Source organism: Ceratotherium simum, chromosome 21 (genome assembly GCF_057802395.1).
Source record: "Ceratotherium simum simum isolate JZ-2026a chromosome 21, ASM5780239v1, whole genome shotgun sequence".
Lineage (NCBI taxonomy): Eukaryota > Metazoa > Chordata > Mammalia > Perissodactyla > Rhinocerotidae > Ceratotherium > Ceratotherium simum.
In genome coordinates, this window is record NC_141920.1 from 23,088,736 (window position 1) to 23,105,041 (window position 16,306).

The 16,306-nt window shown below is 41.8% G+C and overlaps 1 protein-coding gene across 2 annotated transcripts in view; it reads left to right on the forward strand.

Annotated features, from left to right (window-relative positions):
• The first annotated feature begins 2,518 nt into the window (after positions 1 to 2,518).
• Positions 2,519 to 16,306, forward strand: part of SAMHD1 (SAM and HD domain containing deoxynucleoside triphosphate triphosphohydrolase 1) — a 62,796-nt gene continuing 49,008 nt past the window's right edge. Inside the window, exons 1-3 of one of the 2 annotated variants that reach the window (XM_087445311.1) lie at positions 2,519 to 2,785; positions 7,440 to 7,506; positions 12,451 to 12,523. In XM_087445311.1, the coding sequence (XP_087301437.1) occupies positions 2,578 to 2,785; positions 7,440 to 7,506; positions 12,451 to 12,523 (348 nt within the window). In that variant the 5' untranslated portion in view covers positions 2,519 to 2,577. The remainder of the gene's footprint in view (positions 2,786 to 7,439; positions 7,507 to 12,450; positions 12,524 to 16,306) is intronic. The other variant, XM_004430428.3, reaches the window with a different exon arrangement.

Here is a 16,306-nt window from a genome sequence, read left to right on the forward strand (position 1 = left end):
TCCGAACGCTTTCTAAGGCCTTCCTGGGTTATAATCCTCACTCTGGCTCAAGTAAACTCACCTTATTTCTCTTATCTGTAGAATGGTTATTGGTTATTTTGCGTCGACACCTATCTAATGAGGTTGTTATAAGGGTTAGAAATTATGGATAGAAAGTAAGCACAAGTAGAATGTCTGACTCATAGTAGGTACTCAAATGTGGTAGCTGTTGTCATTTTGCAACAAGAATTTTGTCTTGGCTTTGGGATTTGGGCAGATAGAAAAAAAGAATGTCTTGGGGAGGCAAGGTTCAGTAAAGGATGAAGAGGAAGTAAAACAAAGAACCAGAGAGTGGTGGTAGCCAGCAACTGAGAACCAGAAGCACAGGCTGAAGAGGAAGCTGTGGAGAGATGTAAAACCACAAGGTTAATGCTGCCAGAAATAAAATTGCCCAACTTAGCTGGGTGGGTGGAAGGCAGCTGGGAAAGGGCAGGGAAGAATTGCCGGAGGTATTCAACGTCATTAAGCAATGGGCCTTAAAGTAATTGAACTAATAGTCTTTTCCAGTCCTAACTACGGCGAGATTGATATCCAGATATCTGGATACCAGATATCCAAATTGATATCTGGTCAGTTTGATCAGAGCACAGGGCCTGTCTCTAGTGGGTATTTGTTCCCAGGTTGTGGAATGACTGGGCAGCACAGTATCACCAGGACTGTAAGTGGAATTAAGTGAAGTGGCAAACTGGAAAGTCCCTAAGTTCTGGAGTCAGCTTTGAATCTCAATTCTGTCATTTACCAGCCATGTGACCTTGAGCAAGTAAACAACCACCCTGCGCAAGATCTAGGGCCCCGAGAAAGTAGGGGATTAGGGGAAAATAATAAATATGGCATTAAATTACACTCTTTAACAACAGCAACAACAAAATAGAAAATTAAAGTTCTCAAAAGCAACTGCTTTGAACAAACCCAGTTGATTAAACTTAAAACCCTGCTTATATCACCTTCTACTGCCCAGGAAGCCTTGGTGTCAGGGCAGATTTTCCCACAAGTCTTATAAACACAAGTTTTCAAACCAGCCATTTCCAAGTTGAAATATAAGTCTTTCACATGCATGCTATATGTCGTCTATTTTACCCCCTTGTTTCAGTTTCACAAGTCTTGGCCACTGTCTGCGGTTTTCTCAAATTATTTCTCCAATTATTCTGGGGCAGAAGGGCATGTTTTCTGGGCCCGGCCCTTCTGTGCAGATGGAGGGCAAGTACAACTCTCCATATGTTCCCACACAGTCTGTGGGACAAGAGAGCAATTGAAACTTTTGGGTTAACTAATATAAAATAATTTTATATCAACACTCCCATTAACAAGCAACTGTTGGCAAATGATTAAGGGCTTGGTCTTTGGAGACAGGCTAGATTGCCTGGCTTTGAATCCAGGCTTCATCACTTCCCAGCTGTGTGACCTTAGGTAAATTACTTATTTCTCTGTACCTCAGTTCCTTACATCCTAAGGTTACTGTGACACTTAAAAGTTATTTGTAAAGCCCTTAGAACAGTGCCTGGCACACAATAAAGCTCTAAGTGTTTGCTAAAAATATTTTGCTCACCACTAGACCACTGGGTCATACTGCTTGATGATAATCTGCCTCACTCATCCTTTATCCCCTTGATGGGTCTATAGCTGGGTTGATGGGAAGGTGTATTGGCTTTAGCAGAGGTAGTAGTAGTCCTTTTACCAGTTACTTGCATGGACCAGGACTTATAGGGAAGTTTGGGTCCTGCCCCAGAGTGGCTAAAGTGAGGGGGAGATGCCTGCCATTTTCATAGGCTGTTACCACCAGGTAGTAAAAGTCCTTGAAGATAAATTTTAAGTAATCAGATTGGCCACTTCCTTTCCTCTAGGCAGGGAGCTGGGATGGAGAGAGGAGTTGAAGATTCTTTTGGAGAGACGTTTCAAGTCTGTTCCTGTATGGAAACCGGAAGTTAGGCTAAGAGTTCATGGATAGGCATCCCCAGGGCCCTCTAACTGCCCAGCAATACTGCAGGACTTGTGAAATGCAAGACACCTTCACATCAGATTTGAAATCATTCTAGCGTCTTCCAATTCAGCTTATTGCCCACTTTTCTCTTAACTGGGAAGATGCTAGCGGCCTGATGCCCTTTTAGGGTTCTTTTAAATTTGGGGCAAAACATGGCCAAGGGAAGCCTGGGGAACTCATGTGGAGGAAAGTACCCTCAATTCAGCAGAAAAGCCCTTGCTCTGGACTGTGGCCAGACTTCTATGAGTCCTGGGCACACTCTTTCCTCGTCCCCGCCCTTATGAGCACCGAACTTAGCTCTGCTTCTAGCGGCTCCCCAGCTCATAAACGCCAGGGGACGGTTGGCTATCCGACTGTCACTGCGCCTGCGCAGGGGTCCGGCGGCTGCAGCGCCTGGGCAGCCTCGCCCGAAGGTCTGAGCTATAAATGCGCCTGCGCCGGAGGCCAGTAGGCTGGCAGGGCTGAGCCGACTCACCTCTAGCGTCGCGCCGTCAGTGCGCCTGCGCGTGGCCCCGGCGCCGCGGTTCTTGACTGTGCAGCGCCGGGCGCCGGCAGTAGCCATGCAGAAAGCCGACTCCGAGCAGCCCGCTAAGCGGCCCCGACACGATGGCAGCCCAAGAACCCCGCCCAGCACCCCTTCCGCAGCGGCGGAGAGGTCCCCGGGCCCCGACCTCCCTTCCGACCACCAGACCTGGGGCCCGGAGCAGGTGTGCTGCTTCCTAAAGCGCTGTGGCTTCGGTGATCCCGGACTGCTGGAGCGCTTCCGAGGTAGCGGGGCCGGAGGGCTGAGGGGCCGGGGGACGGCGACCCGAGGCGGGGACGGCGGGCCTGAGGAGAGGGCGCCCGGAGGCAGTGAGCATGGGGCCTCAGGGAGGACCCAAAGCAGAGAAGGGGTGGACCTGAGGCGGGAGGCGCCGAGGGAGGGGTGACCTCAGGCAGAGGGCAGAAACCTGAGGCGGAGAGCGCTGCTGAGAATGCGGCCCGAGGCGGGGAAGGGAGAGCTGAGGCGGGAAGCACCAGAAGGGGTGGACCTGGGGCCGGAGGCGCCCGGGAGTGATACCCTGAAATGGAGAAAGGAGAAATGGGGCGCCTGGGGTTGGGGACCCGTAGGAAGGAAGCCGACGTTGTGTGGGGCAGTTGGTCTAACTCTGGTGGGTTTCTTCAGAAACTTGCCACCCCAGCGCCGGACAGGCGAGTCTCAGGTCCCTTTTCTTTAGTTAGAAGAGCGTTTTCGCCAGACCTGGGTCGGAGGGATGCTGTCGTCCAGGCTCACCGGGCTCGGGAGACCCCTCTGTGCTCCTGCAGCTCCTGAACACTTGCCACGTTAGAGTATGTTGTGGTGCTTTTAAGTGTCTGGCCCCCTACCACCCCCCACTCAGGGTTTTCCTAAAGGGCAGGGAACCTGTTGAGTTAATCTCTGAATCCCCGTCGCCTACCGTAGCATCCCAGTAGGGCACAGTACATGTCTGTTGACTGCACTTGCAGAGCTTGGTAACGAGCGTGGTTTGCTCTCCAAAAGCGGTTTCGCTGGCTAATTCTGGACACTGGGGTTGTTCAGTGGACCACTGAACTCCCAGCAGCCAACAACTTGGCCACATCACGTGGAGAGGAATGTAGGTTGTGAGTTTTAAGCGACTTGACTGGGTCAAATTCGAGCATCCATCCACTTGAAATCTACTCAGCTTCCTGTAGTGAGTGGGAAGCTTAACCTTTGCCTTATGCTCTGAGGTGTTCAGTAGGAGGGCGGTGTGATTTGCAAATTCAGTAGACTTTTACAGTTGTGGGGTGGAGCCCCGTTTGCCCTGGCTGGGGCACTAGGGTGGGAAGAACTTTAGTGGTTCAAGACTTAAAGGTAGCTTGATGGATGTAGGAAATTGTTCTTCTCTTTTTTCCTTTTGCCCCTTTTGTTTTCCTCCATTGCTGGGATGGAATTTTTCTTTGAGTAGCAACAGAAGGGGATGCAGTATTTTTATATTTTCTGTTTCCAAAATGTGGTTGGCTGTGCTGTTGGCTCTGTTTCAGTGGTGTTCTGTAGATTAATTCATCAGCCTTCAGAATGATCTGTTTTCTTTTCTTTTTTTTTTTTTTAAAGATTTTATTTGTTTATTTTCCCCCCAAAGCCCCCAGTAGATAGTTGTATGTCATAGCTGCACATCCTTCTAGTTGCTGTATGTGGGACGTGGCCATGAGGCCGGAGAAGCGGTGCGTCGGTGCGCACCCGGGATCCGAACCCTGGGCGAACCCGGGCCGCCAGCAGCGGAGCGCGCGCACTTAACCGCTAAGCCACCAGGCCGACCCCTAGAATGATCTCTTTTCTTGAACCCACCGTCTAATGCTTAGCAGAAGACACTACATACTTTTAATTGGTAAAAACCGCTCCTTTCTCATTTCTTACTGTCTGCTTTGTCTTGACCAAACTTTAGTCAGGCTTCTCTCTCCCCTACAGGGCCCTGAAGTCTTGCCCGCTCCCAAACCTACGCAAGCACTAAAAAAGTGTCATATACCCCCTGATCAGCTTCTCTTGGGACCCAGCTGACCATAGCAGGATAGAATCCTGTCATACCCCACTTCCCCTCCAAAGATTCTGCATATCTCTGCTTGCCCTTCCTTTACCCTATAAAACAACATCTTTTTCTGTTGATTTTGAGCTGCTTGCAGATTTCTGAGATTGCAGCAGTCTCCCTATTGCAGTAGCCTTCCTTTCTAATTAAAATCGCTCCCTTTCTAAGTCCAGATTTGTTTTTATTTGACAAAACTAAGCACAAGGTGCTGGATCCCTTTCCTCATCATGGAATACAATCTCACAGGTATCCTGAAATTTAGAGGCTATGATCCATATTGTTTTTTACAGATGATGTATTTGAAGTCCAAATGTGTTAAGTAACTTTCCAAAGGTCACACAGCTAGAAAAAAGCAGAGCTGGATTTTAAGCATAGGTTTTTGGACTCAAGAATTCATGCCAGCTATACCTTAACAAGTGTTCTCATCAAAAATCAATGGATTCAGGGCCGGCCCTGTGGCTTGGCGGTTAGGTGCGCGCGCTCCGCTGCTGGCGGCCCGGGTTCGGATCCCGGGCGCGCACCTATGCGCCGCTTCTCTGGCCATGCCGGGCCGCGTCCCGCGTACGGTGGCTGGAGGGATGTGCATCTATGACATGCAACTATCTACTGGGGCTTTGGGGGATAAAATAAATTAAAAAAAAAAAAATGGATTCCCATCAACAATAAGGGAACAAACAAACCAATTAAAAGAAAAAATTGGAGAATATAACCAAAGTTATGAAATCAACTAAGAGCAAGGGAAAAAGAAGACAGTAGAAAAATAAGCAAAACACAAGAACAGACCAATTGACAACCAGCCAGTAAACACAGAAAAAGATGTTCAATTTCAACAGTAATTTAAAAAAAATTTTACTTACATTGGAAAATATTTAAAGATTATAGGAGAAATGGGTAATCCCATAAAGTTGATGGAAGTGTCACTTGGCTCAACCATGGATAGTTTGGCAATACTTTTTATTTATTAGAAATTTCACTTATAGGGATTTACAGATACAGGTGCCCAAAGAATTATATTCAAGATCGTTATTTTAACCATTGGTTATAAATAGCAAAAAAGTAGAGGTGATCTAAATATCCATCGATAATAGTAATAAATAATAGTGATGGCTAACATTTACTGAGCATTTGTTTTGTGTGAAGTGCTAGTCGATGTACTTAACATGTTTTATAAAATCTTTACAACAGCTCTATGACAGATTCAGTTATACTCATTTTAGAGTTGAGGAGCATAAAGCTCAGAAAAAATTTGTTAAATATATTATGGTAAATCTATATTGTAGAATACAAAACAGCTATTAAAATGATGTAGTTTAACAATTGACAAGAAACATCTTTATGACATATTGGGTGGGAATATTGTTTTGTTTATTTATTTATTTATTTTTTCCCCCAAAGCCCCAGTAGATAGTTGTATGTTATAGCTGCACATCCTTCTAGTTGCTGTATGTGGGACGCGGCCTCAGCACGCCCAGAGAAGCGGTGCGTCGGTGCGCACCCGGGATCCGAACCCAGGCTGCGCCCGCACTTACCCGCTAAGCCACGGGGCCGGCCCTTGGGTGGGAATAAATAGATTATAAACAACATAGTTTCATTTGTGTAAAATTACATAATTGCATACATAAATGTCTTGAATGATATTACCCAAAATGTTAACAATAGTTATCAGAAGAATTTAAGTTGATATTTTATACTTTATATTTTTATATTGTTTGGATTTTTTACATTCAATAATTTTTTTATGATAGAAAAATACAAAACATTTTTTTCTTTTTGGAAAATTACTTCCTCATTTTCTCTGTTACATTTAGAAAGAATATTTTTGTTTGTTTGAAAATAGTCCAGGGGCCGGCCCCGTGGCATAGCAGTTAAGTACTCGCACTCCGCTGTTGGCGGCCCCAGGTTCGGATCCCGGGCGTGCACTGATGCACTGCTTGTCAGGCCATGCTGTGGCAGCGTCCCATATAAAGTGGAGGAAGTGGAGGAAGATGGGCACGGATGTTAGCCCAGAGCCAGTCTTCCTCAGCAAAAAGAGGAGGATTGGCATGGATGTTAGCTCAGGGCTGATCTTTCTCACGAAAAAAGAAAATAGTCCAGAGTTCTGGAATCTGAAGTCAGGAAGAACCAGAATTAATTAGATACAAACAGAAAGAAAAAGAAACAATGTATGTTAAGTCTTTCAAAACACAGAGTATTATGTGCTTTCCTTGCAGATTTTACAACTAAAGTAACACTTTGGGCACCCTTCAAGCTATGGTTTTGACTTAACTATTCTAAGAACAATAGACTTACGCTTCTTTTCCTGTCCCTGCCCCAGACTTCACTTATTTTAGGAGGAAGTTGCCAGTTTTTTTTTTTTTTTTTTTTTAAAGATTTTATTTATTCAGCTTTTTCCCCCCAAAGCCCCAGTAGACAGTTGTATGTCATAGGTTCACATCCTTCTAGTTGCTGTACGCGGGACTCGGCCTCGCGTTGGACGGAGAAGTGGTGCCTCCGGGCGCTCCCGGGATCCGAACCCGGGCCGCCAGCATCAGAGCACGCGCACTTAACCGCCAAGCCACAGAGCCGGCCCAAGAAGTTGCCAGTTTTGCAGCTGGACTTCCTTGCAAAGAGTTAACTCAGATAATTTTAAAATTTTCACCTGATTTATCAAAAAAAAAAGCCTCTTGGTATAGCTATCTAATTAAAATTAAGACTTTCCAAGTGGCAAATCAAAAAAATGGTACTTGGCACAGTCTGTTGCCTGTAGTGGGTGGTCAATAAATGCTGATCTGAGTAAATTCTGGTGGATCCAAACTGAAAGAAATTGAAAAACGTATTAAATATTGAAATCATTCATCTTTTTTCTCGCTTTTCTTCCATAGAAAATGAAATCACAGGTTCATTACTGCCCTATCTTGACGAGTCTCTTCTTGAAGAGCTTGGCGTAAGGTAAGAATAATAAAATTTACATTGTAGCCAAGAATACTTATGATCTTGTTATTCACCTTTGAGGGACAAAGCCCAAGATCGCTGATATTAACTGTTGTCATATTAAATCTATGAAGTGTTTTAAAGTAGAATCCCCAGCCCCTGTTTTTGTTATGTAAGTCTTGTGTTTAATATTACTAATGATTCCTATTTTTAAAAATTTTGCTGACAAGCCTTCATGAAGTTTGTAGTGACTAACTTTTTACTCTCAAGTTCAAAATAATTAAATTATACACACCAGAAAATATATAAGAACTGATAGGAAAAAAAATATTGGCAAGAACAATCAAGGCTACAACCTTATCTTGAACATATTTCTAGGTGTTCCTAAGGCTGTGTTAAGACTGGAATGTATCCCTGGTATTAAATTTAAAAACATTATAAAAAATAGTTTGGCACTTTTTAGTTGTATGATTTGGGACAAGTTATTTAACCCTTCGGTTTCTGCACTTGTGAAATGGATAATATTGAGACAGTGTATGTAAAGTGATTAGCCCTTAATAAAAAAAAATATATAATATATATATAAATTAAATATATATAATTATAATATATATAATATATATTATTTTTATATTTTATATAAAAATAATATATATTTTTATATTTTATTTTTTATATTTTATATATATCTATATTTAAAATAGATATATATAGGTAGAGATCCCTATAGCCAGCCCTGGTGGTCTAGTGGTTAAGATTTGGCACTCTCATCACCGCAACTCAGGTTCATTTCCCAGTCAGGAAACCACACCACCTCACCACCCTGTCTATCGATTGTCATACTGTGGGGGCTGCACGTTGCTGTGATGCTGAAAGCTATGCCACTGGTGTATCAAATATCAGCAGGGTCACGCATGGTGGACGGGTTTCAATGGAGCTTCCAGAGTAAGACAGACTAGGAAGAAGGACCTGGCCACTCACTTCCGAAAAAATTGGCCATGGAAACCCTATGAATAGCAGCGGTTCATTGTCCAATATAGCACTGGAAGGTGAGAGGATGGCGCAAAAAAAAAAAAAGACCAAGCAGGATTCTGCTCTGGTTTACATACCCAGGGTCGCTAGGAGTCAGAATTGACTTGACAGCACTAACAAGAGCTCCCTATGTATGGCTGGAGGTTCTAGGGTCTAGGTTAGTGTGGGTCCACTTTAAAGATCCCAGTTGAGGATCCAATATTTTCAATATTCCTTAAAATGGAGACTTTGTTTCCATTAGAGAACTGACAACAGAAGTGAAATATGGTCTTTTCTTCTGGAATTCCACTTAGCTAAATGTTGTTTGTGGTAACAGTAACCAAAGAATGAAAACAGAATATACTGAATTAACTTCATACACTATTGCTTAGTAATTGATAATGGGACTAGATTGTGAAAAAAGATCGTTTTAGGACATTTAACTGACTTGTATAAATGTCCTTTGGTTCAGAACTTCAGGGACCTATTGAAAAACAAAATTCAACTGAGTAAATTTTTAAAGATTTTATTTATTTTATTTTTCCCCCCAAAGCCCCAGTGGATAGTTGTAAGTCGTAGCTGCACATCCTTCTAGTTGCTGTATGCGGGACTCGGCCTCAGGATGAACGGAGAAGTGGTGCCTCGATGCGCACCCGGGATCCGAACCCGGGCTACCAGCATCGCAGCGCGCGCACTTAACCACCAAGCCACAGGGCCGGCCCTGAGTAAATTTTTAAAGATCTTAATTCAGTGATTCATGAATTGAGCAGCATCCCATCTAGCAGACAGACAGGAGCTCCAAAGGGCTGCAGAAAAGGAAAGGTTTTTAGAGACAGAAAGGGGATGGGACAATGAGGTCATAAACAAAGGATTATTTTAGGTAAAATCACCTTCCTTAAGGGGTCTGTCAGGCACAGTACTTCACTAGTGCTGACCACGTAATTCCAGATTGACTGATTAAAGGTTACATTCCTGGGAGAGACTCAAACTACAGGTAGGTTAGGTATTAAGTCTCAGTTTGGTGGCAAGGGCTTAGCACAAGGGACTCCATTTTGGGCCAGTTGTCTCTTAACAGACCTCATCTTGCCTCTTTCATAACCACATTTCAGCCCCCTCAGTTCCCTCAAAGTCACCCTTACTACCTAGTTCTTATGTATAATAGTTGCTTACTATTTTAATTGAATGGAATTTGTTCTAATAGAGTCTGTCTTTTAAAGGGAACCATAGGTACGCACCGATGCACCGCTTGTCAGGCCATGCTGTGGTGGCGTCCCATATAAAGTGGAGGAAGATGGGCACAGATGTTAGCCCAGGGCCAGTCTTCCTCAGCAAAAAGAGGAGGATTGGCGTGGATGTTAGCTCAGGGCTGATCTTCCTCCCAAAAAAATAAATAAAGTTAAAAATAAATAAATAAATAAAGGGAACCATATATGTACTTTGTGGACCACAATACTATTGATTTAGTCAACAAACATTTATGGAGGGCTCTGTTAGGCATTCTTCCAGGAATTTGGGACACAAGTGAACAAAATAGACAAAATTCTGAAAGGAATTAGATTTCAGAAGTGATGTAATACAGAAATAGAATCTTACTGTAGTGTAATTATCCTGGCCCATGACTACTTTAAGCCTTTGTTTAAAGTATTTATTTTGCTGTGTCCTTTGCCAAAACAAAACAAAAAAAATCTCTAGGTTTTGGGTGACTTTTTAAATATACTTTAATCAGTGATTTCTTTATGAATAGTTTCTTTTTGAGTTTTAATTAAGTGATGAATACTGAGTACCAGTTCAGGAAAATACTGGGCTGTGAGGTTGGTTTAGGTTTGGTATTATTTAATTTAATTTATTTATTTATTTATTTTTGTGAGGAAGATCAGCCCTGAGCTAACATCCATGCCAATCCTCCTCTTCTTGCTGAGGAAGACTGGCCTTGGGCTAACATCCATGCCCATCTTCCTCCACTTTATATGGGACGCCGCCACAGCATGGCCTGACAAGCGGTGCATCAGTGCACACCCGGGATCCGAACCCGGGCTGCCAGCAGCGGAGTGTGTGGGCTTAACTGCTATGCCATGGGGCCGGCCCCTGGTATTATTTTATACCGTGACTCCTGGTTACACTCAACTGTGAGCTATACTTAGCCTGAGTCAGTTGTAGCTCACCTCTAAGAACTTCTCGAAGCCTAGCCTTTCCCTGTGCTTGTTATATCAAACTGATGAGTAAGATAGGGGAATAGTAAAACACAAGATATGCTGCTTTAATGATTTATCAGCTGTAATAATGCTTCTGTACATCCCAAGAAGATCATCCTTAGATTTTGTAGTTACCACAGTTCTCACGGTACAACATAGAGGCCAATTATAGTGCTTCTGACTCCAAGTCTGTCTAAGACTTTAAGCAAAAGACTTATTTTTCAATCTAATTAGCAAGTAGATCAGTAAAGGCTAACCCCTTGCCTGCTGCTTCTGTTGATACTCAGCCAGGTGTCAGGCTAAGATATCTAGACCAATTAATAAGTCTAAATGAAGCAAGATAAGGAATTACAGGATTTTGAGCTAAGTTTAATTCCTATTAAATTCTTTCTCAAAACTGGAGCATTATGAGAGATTACTGACAAAGGGTATAAATAAGCTAAAACCTTCATATGTATACATATTTGACCCGTGCATGAGGCATACCTGGTGCTCATAAGTCAGACTTGGACGTTTGCAACTCACCACTATAATCAACAAAAAAATCTATTCATGGACTGATCATGTGACTGGCAACTGTCCCTGCCAAGGAGTCCTGTATTGTCCTGCATTTCCAAGGCTTTCATTGTATCCTAGACATTTGCATTTGATTTGACTGTATCTTTAATTTTTTTTTTAATTTTTTTTTAATTTTTCCCCCAAAGCCCCGGTAGATAGTTGTATGTCATAGCTGCACATCCTTCTAGTTGCTGTATGTGGGACGCGGCCTCAGCATGGCCGGAGAAGCAGTGCGTTGGTGCATGCCCGGGATCCGAACCCGGGCCACCAGTAGCGGAGCGCGCGCACCTAACCGCTAAGCCACAGGGCCGGCCTGTGATTTGACTGTATCTTAATTGCAGTAAGCAACAATTATTTCTATTTGAAAGTTATTTTGATATGACAAAGGCTCAGTTTGTCAAACAAATGTGGTCTTCCTGTATATAACATCTTTGGCCAATTTAGGTAACTTTGTTCACATATTCACCACTTGGTTACACTAATAACTCCTAGATTCTTGTAGTTAAAACACTGCTGATGGGGTAAATATTGAATTTATAATCAGTAATAATTTCTATAGTACCTGTAATCACAGTTACAATTCTCCTGTAGTTCTTGAGGGCAGGAACTGAGTCTTTATTGTAACCCCAGTGTTGAACACACTGTTTAATCCCTCTCCACCCCTGTGAGGTGGATAATATTCTCCCTATGCTATAGATGAAAACATCAATGTACCAGAAAAGGTTAAGTGACTTTTCCAAAGTCATATAATTTCCATGTACAGATGTGAGCCAGTTCTGTCTGATTCCCAAGTCCTTTTTCGTTATTACCAGGCTTTTCTTCAAAGACTGCTATCTTGAGTTTTCACTTATCTGAGCCATGCAAATTCAGGATCGTGAAGGTACATGTTGACTTCAGTTAGGTTAAAATAAGTTTGAAGTGTAAATTGAGCATTCAGTAGAGATGTAGGAGATGTTCAAGTCTGGGTTTACCAAGAGAAGAAGATCAAGGGCAAAAGGCTAGGGGAAGGTCTCATGTCTTAGCAGCAAAGGAAGGAGAAAGTTTCTAGCAGGAGTATGTTTGAATTATTAATTGTTCCTTTTAACCTAACTTCTCTTTCTATTAGTGTAGATAATCTAGACTTGATTATATACTCTTATATACTTCAGGGATTATTATTAAGCAAATAATGATAGCTTTTCTTATCCTGTTTTAATTTTAGTTCCTTGGGGGAGAGAAAGAAGCTGCTTAATTATATCCAACAACTGAGTCAAATTCATGTTGATACTATGAAGGTAAGAGGAATCTGAGTTTGTTATTCTGTTTTTTGAATATAAAGTGATATAACTCAATTATGTAGAATTCATTTTAAAGAGAATGGAAGGAAATCTGCTTCTCAGTAAGAGGATTGTGAGTAATGGATTTTTAGTTTTCTAAACTTTCTACATTTTCTTAAAGATTTTTTTATTTATTCATGTTTTTCCCCCCAAAGCCCCAGTAGATAGTTGTATGTCCTAGCTGCACATCCTTCTAGTTGCTGTACGTGGGACTCGGCCTCGCGTTGGACGGAGAAGTGGTGCCTTGGGGCGCGCCCGGGATCCGAACCCGGGCCGCCAGCATCAGAGCGCACGCACTTAACCGCCAAGCCACGGAGCCGGCCCTACATTTTCTTAAAATAAGCACAGAATATTTAAATCAGAAGAGAAACTAAAATGTTGTAAGAATATAGAAAAGCATAAATAGGCTAATACCCAGCTTGTCAAATCTTAACATTTTGCCTAATTTGTTTCAGATCTGTTATTTTTAGAACAAAATATTAGAAACAATAGGAGGCCTCCTTTTACCCTTCCTGAATTCTATTTCTATCCTTTCCTCCTCACAAGTAAGCATCATCCTGAATTTGGTGTTTAATCATTTTCATGAATGTTTTTTACTTTTAGTATATATGTTGTATAGCCATAAACAATGTATAGTATTGTGTTACATGTTTTTCAAACTTTATATAAATGGTATTGCACAGTAAGTAACCTTCTAAAAATTTCGTTTAGGGGCTGGCCCCATGGCGTAGTGGTTAAGTGCGCGCGCTCCGCTGCTGGCAGCCCGGGTTCGGATTAAAAACTGCTGATGAAAAATGTAAATGATGCACCACTTGTCAGGCCATGCTCTGGTAACGTCCCATATAAAGTAGAGGAAGATGGGCATGGATGTTAGCCCAGGGCCAATCTTCCTCAGCAAAAAAAGAGGAGGATTGGCATGGATGTTAGCTCAGGTCTGATCTTCCTCACCAAAAAAAAAAGAAAAAAAAATTAAAACTTGTGTTTAACGTTATGTTTTTGAGAATCATCCATGTCGACATACATAGCCCTAGTTACCCCTCAGTCATAGAATAACTTTTAAAGTTGTACTGAATTTTATTTTCAGTTTTGGTAAACTTTTTTGTCAAATATTAGTCTAGAGGGTGGATATATTCCTAAAGTTTAATCTATCAATAATTGTTTAGTTCTCATCCGCCAGCCCCTTGTCAGACATTAAAAGCCCTGTTTTTCAGACTTCGGTGTCCCAAGAATCATTTTAACAAGCAGTCAATTGCCTAGCCCGCATCCCGGAAATTCTGATTCTGAGAATTTAGAGACCCAGGAATGTATGTTTTTCACAAACTCTTCAGGGTGATTCTAATAACATAATTAAAGAAATGTTTCTTGATTGGTTGGTGACAGGAAATGTATCTTATTGCTCGCCCTTTTGACATCTATAAGGTTAAGAAAACTTAGTTTCAGACCTGGAAGAAGGTGTAGGGTATCTCATTCCCCTTTTGCATGAACATCATTTACATTTTTCATCAGCAGTTTTTTATGTATTTAATGTACAGTATTTGAGTTATTTCAGCTCCCTCTGAGAATATATATTTTAATTTTACTTTTGCAAGTTAGCTTGCTTATTTTCCATTGAAAATCACGTTTGAAAATATTTAATGAATGTATTTCATTCAATCCTACAATTATTTATTTATTTTTTTTGTGAGGAAGATCAGCCCTGTGCTAATATCTGCCAATCCTCCTTTTTTTTTTTTCTGCTGAGGAAGACTGGCCCAGGGCTAACATCCGTGCCCATCTTCCTCCACTCTATATGGGATGCCGCCACAGCATGGCTTGCCAAACAGTGCGTCGGTGCGAGCCCGGGATCCGAACCGGTGAACCCCGGGCCGCTGCAGCAGAGTGCACGCACTTAACCACTTGCGCCACCAGGCCTGCCCCTACAATAATTTTTTTATAGACAAAGTATTGGCTCCTACAGCAAATATTTTATATGAAGAATAATCAAATCCCTGCCCTTTCTGAAAAAGTTACCTAATATTAAAACACTTCATTTTTTTCATGAAGAAGTAAATAGAATGATCACTTATCAAAAACGGTATCTCAATATTTCGTCTTGCTATTGGAAGAAAGTTGCTGCCCTATTTTGTCCTTCCTCACTGGCAGCTGCATAGTGTGTTCTCCTCAGGTGGGGCATAGGTATCATGAATTTTCTTCATTAGGTGCGATATCTCAGATGATCTCTGAGATCACATTTTCACAATTACAATTTGCAACAAAAATATTTTTGAAGTAATATTCAAGGCAGCCAGTGGGTTTCATTTGCCCACTTTTATTCTTTTTTTCTATTTTTCATCAAAAACAAAATTATTTAGCCTCATTTATAAATTATGTATAAATTAAAATTGTTGAAAATAGATTTTAAAGCTACTAAGTACTTTAGTCACTGTGTAATAAAGAAATTGATACCTTATAGGATCTTAGCTTCATCAGCAGTACAGTTGAACACAGAATTGATTCCTACCCTAATTTGGTATCCGCCTTTTATTTATTTTTAAAAAAACAGCTTTAGCAAGATATAATTCACATACCTTGTAATTTACTAATTTATTTATTTATTTATTTATTTATTTATTTATTTTTTTTTTTTTAAGATTTTATTTATTTTATTTTTTCCCCCCAAAGCCCCAGTGGATAGTTGTGTGTCGTAGCTGCACATCCTTCTAGTTGCTGCATGTGGGACTCGGCCTCAGGATGAACGGAGAAGTGGTGCCTCGATGCGCACCCGGGATCCGAACCCGGGCCGCCAGCATCGCAGCGCGCACACTTAACCACCAAGCCACAGGGCCGGCCCAAATTTACTAATTTAAAGTATACAAGTCAATGTTTTTTAGAAAGTTCACAAAGTTGTTCAGTTATCACAACCTCATTTAAATTGTAAGAGTTCTTAATACGTTCTGGATACAAATCCCCTATCAGCTATATGATATGCAAATATTTTCTCCCTATCTCTGAATTGTCTCTTTACTTTCTTGTTGGTGTTCTTTGGAGCACAAAAGGTTTTAATTTTTATGTAGTCCAGTTTATCTATTTTTTCTTTTGCCTCTTGTTTTGTGGGTGTCATATTTAAGAAACCATTGCCTAGGGGCTGGCCCCATGGCGTAGTGGTTAAGTGCGTGCGCTCCGCTGCTGGCAGCCTGGGTTTTCATCCCGGTCGCTCACCGATGCACCACTTGTCAGGCCATGCTGTGGCGGTGTCCCATGTGAAGTAGAGGAAGATGGGCACGGATGTTAGCCCAGGGCCAATCTTCCTCAGCAAAAAGAGGAGGATTGGCATGGATGTTAGCTCAGAGCTGATCTTCCTCACAAAAAAAAAAAAAGAGAAAGAAAGAAACCATTGCCTAATCCAAGGTCACAATCTTTTATTCTTGACTTAGTTTCCTTCATGCTAAATTTAGTTAGTTGGCCTCTGAAGCCAGGAATTTTGTAATGATGAGGAAGAAGTGCAGTGTTGGACATTAATAACAGGTAGTAATTTGTCAAATGTATTAATGAATCTTAAGAGAGTGAAATGCCTGCTTTATGTACCTTCTCTTACTTCATATGTGTTAAATTATAGAATCACCACCCCTGAATCATTTTCTCCATTCTCTTTCCCTGCTCCTCTGGACAAGGATTCTATTATCTTTCCCAGAGGGCAGGAATGGTACCTTACTCATCTCTTATCCCCATTGCTTGGCATGTACAGAAGACACTAATAGACAA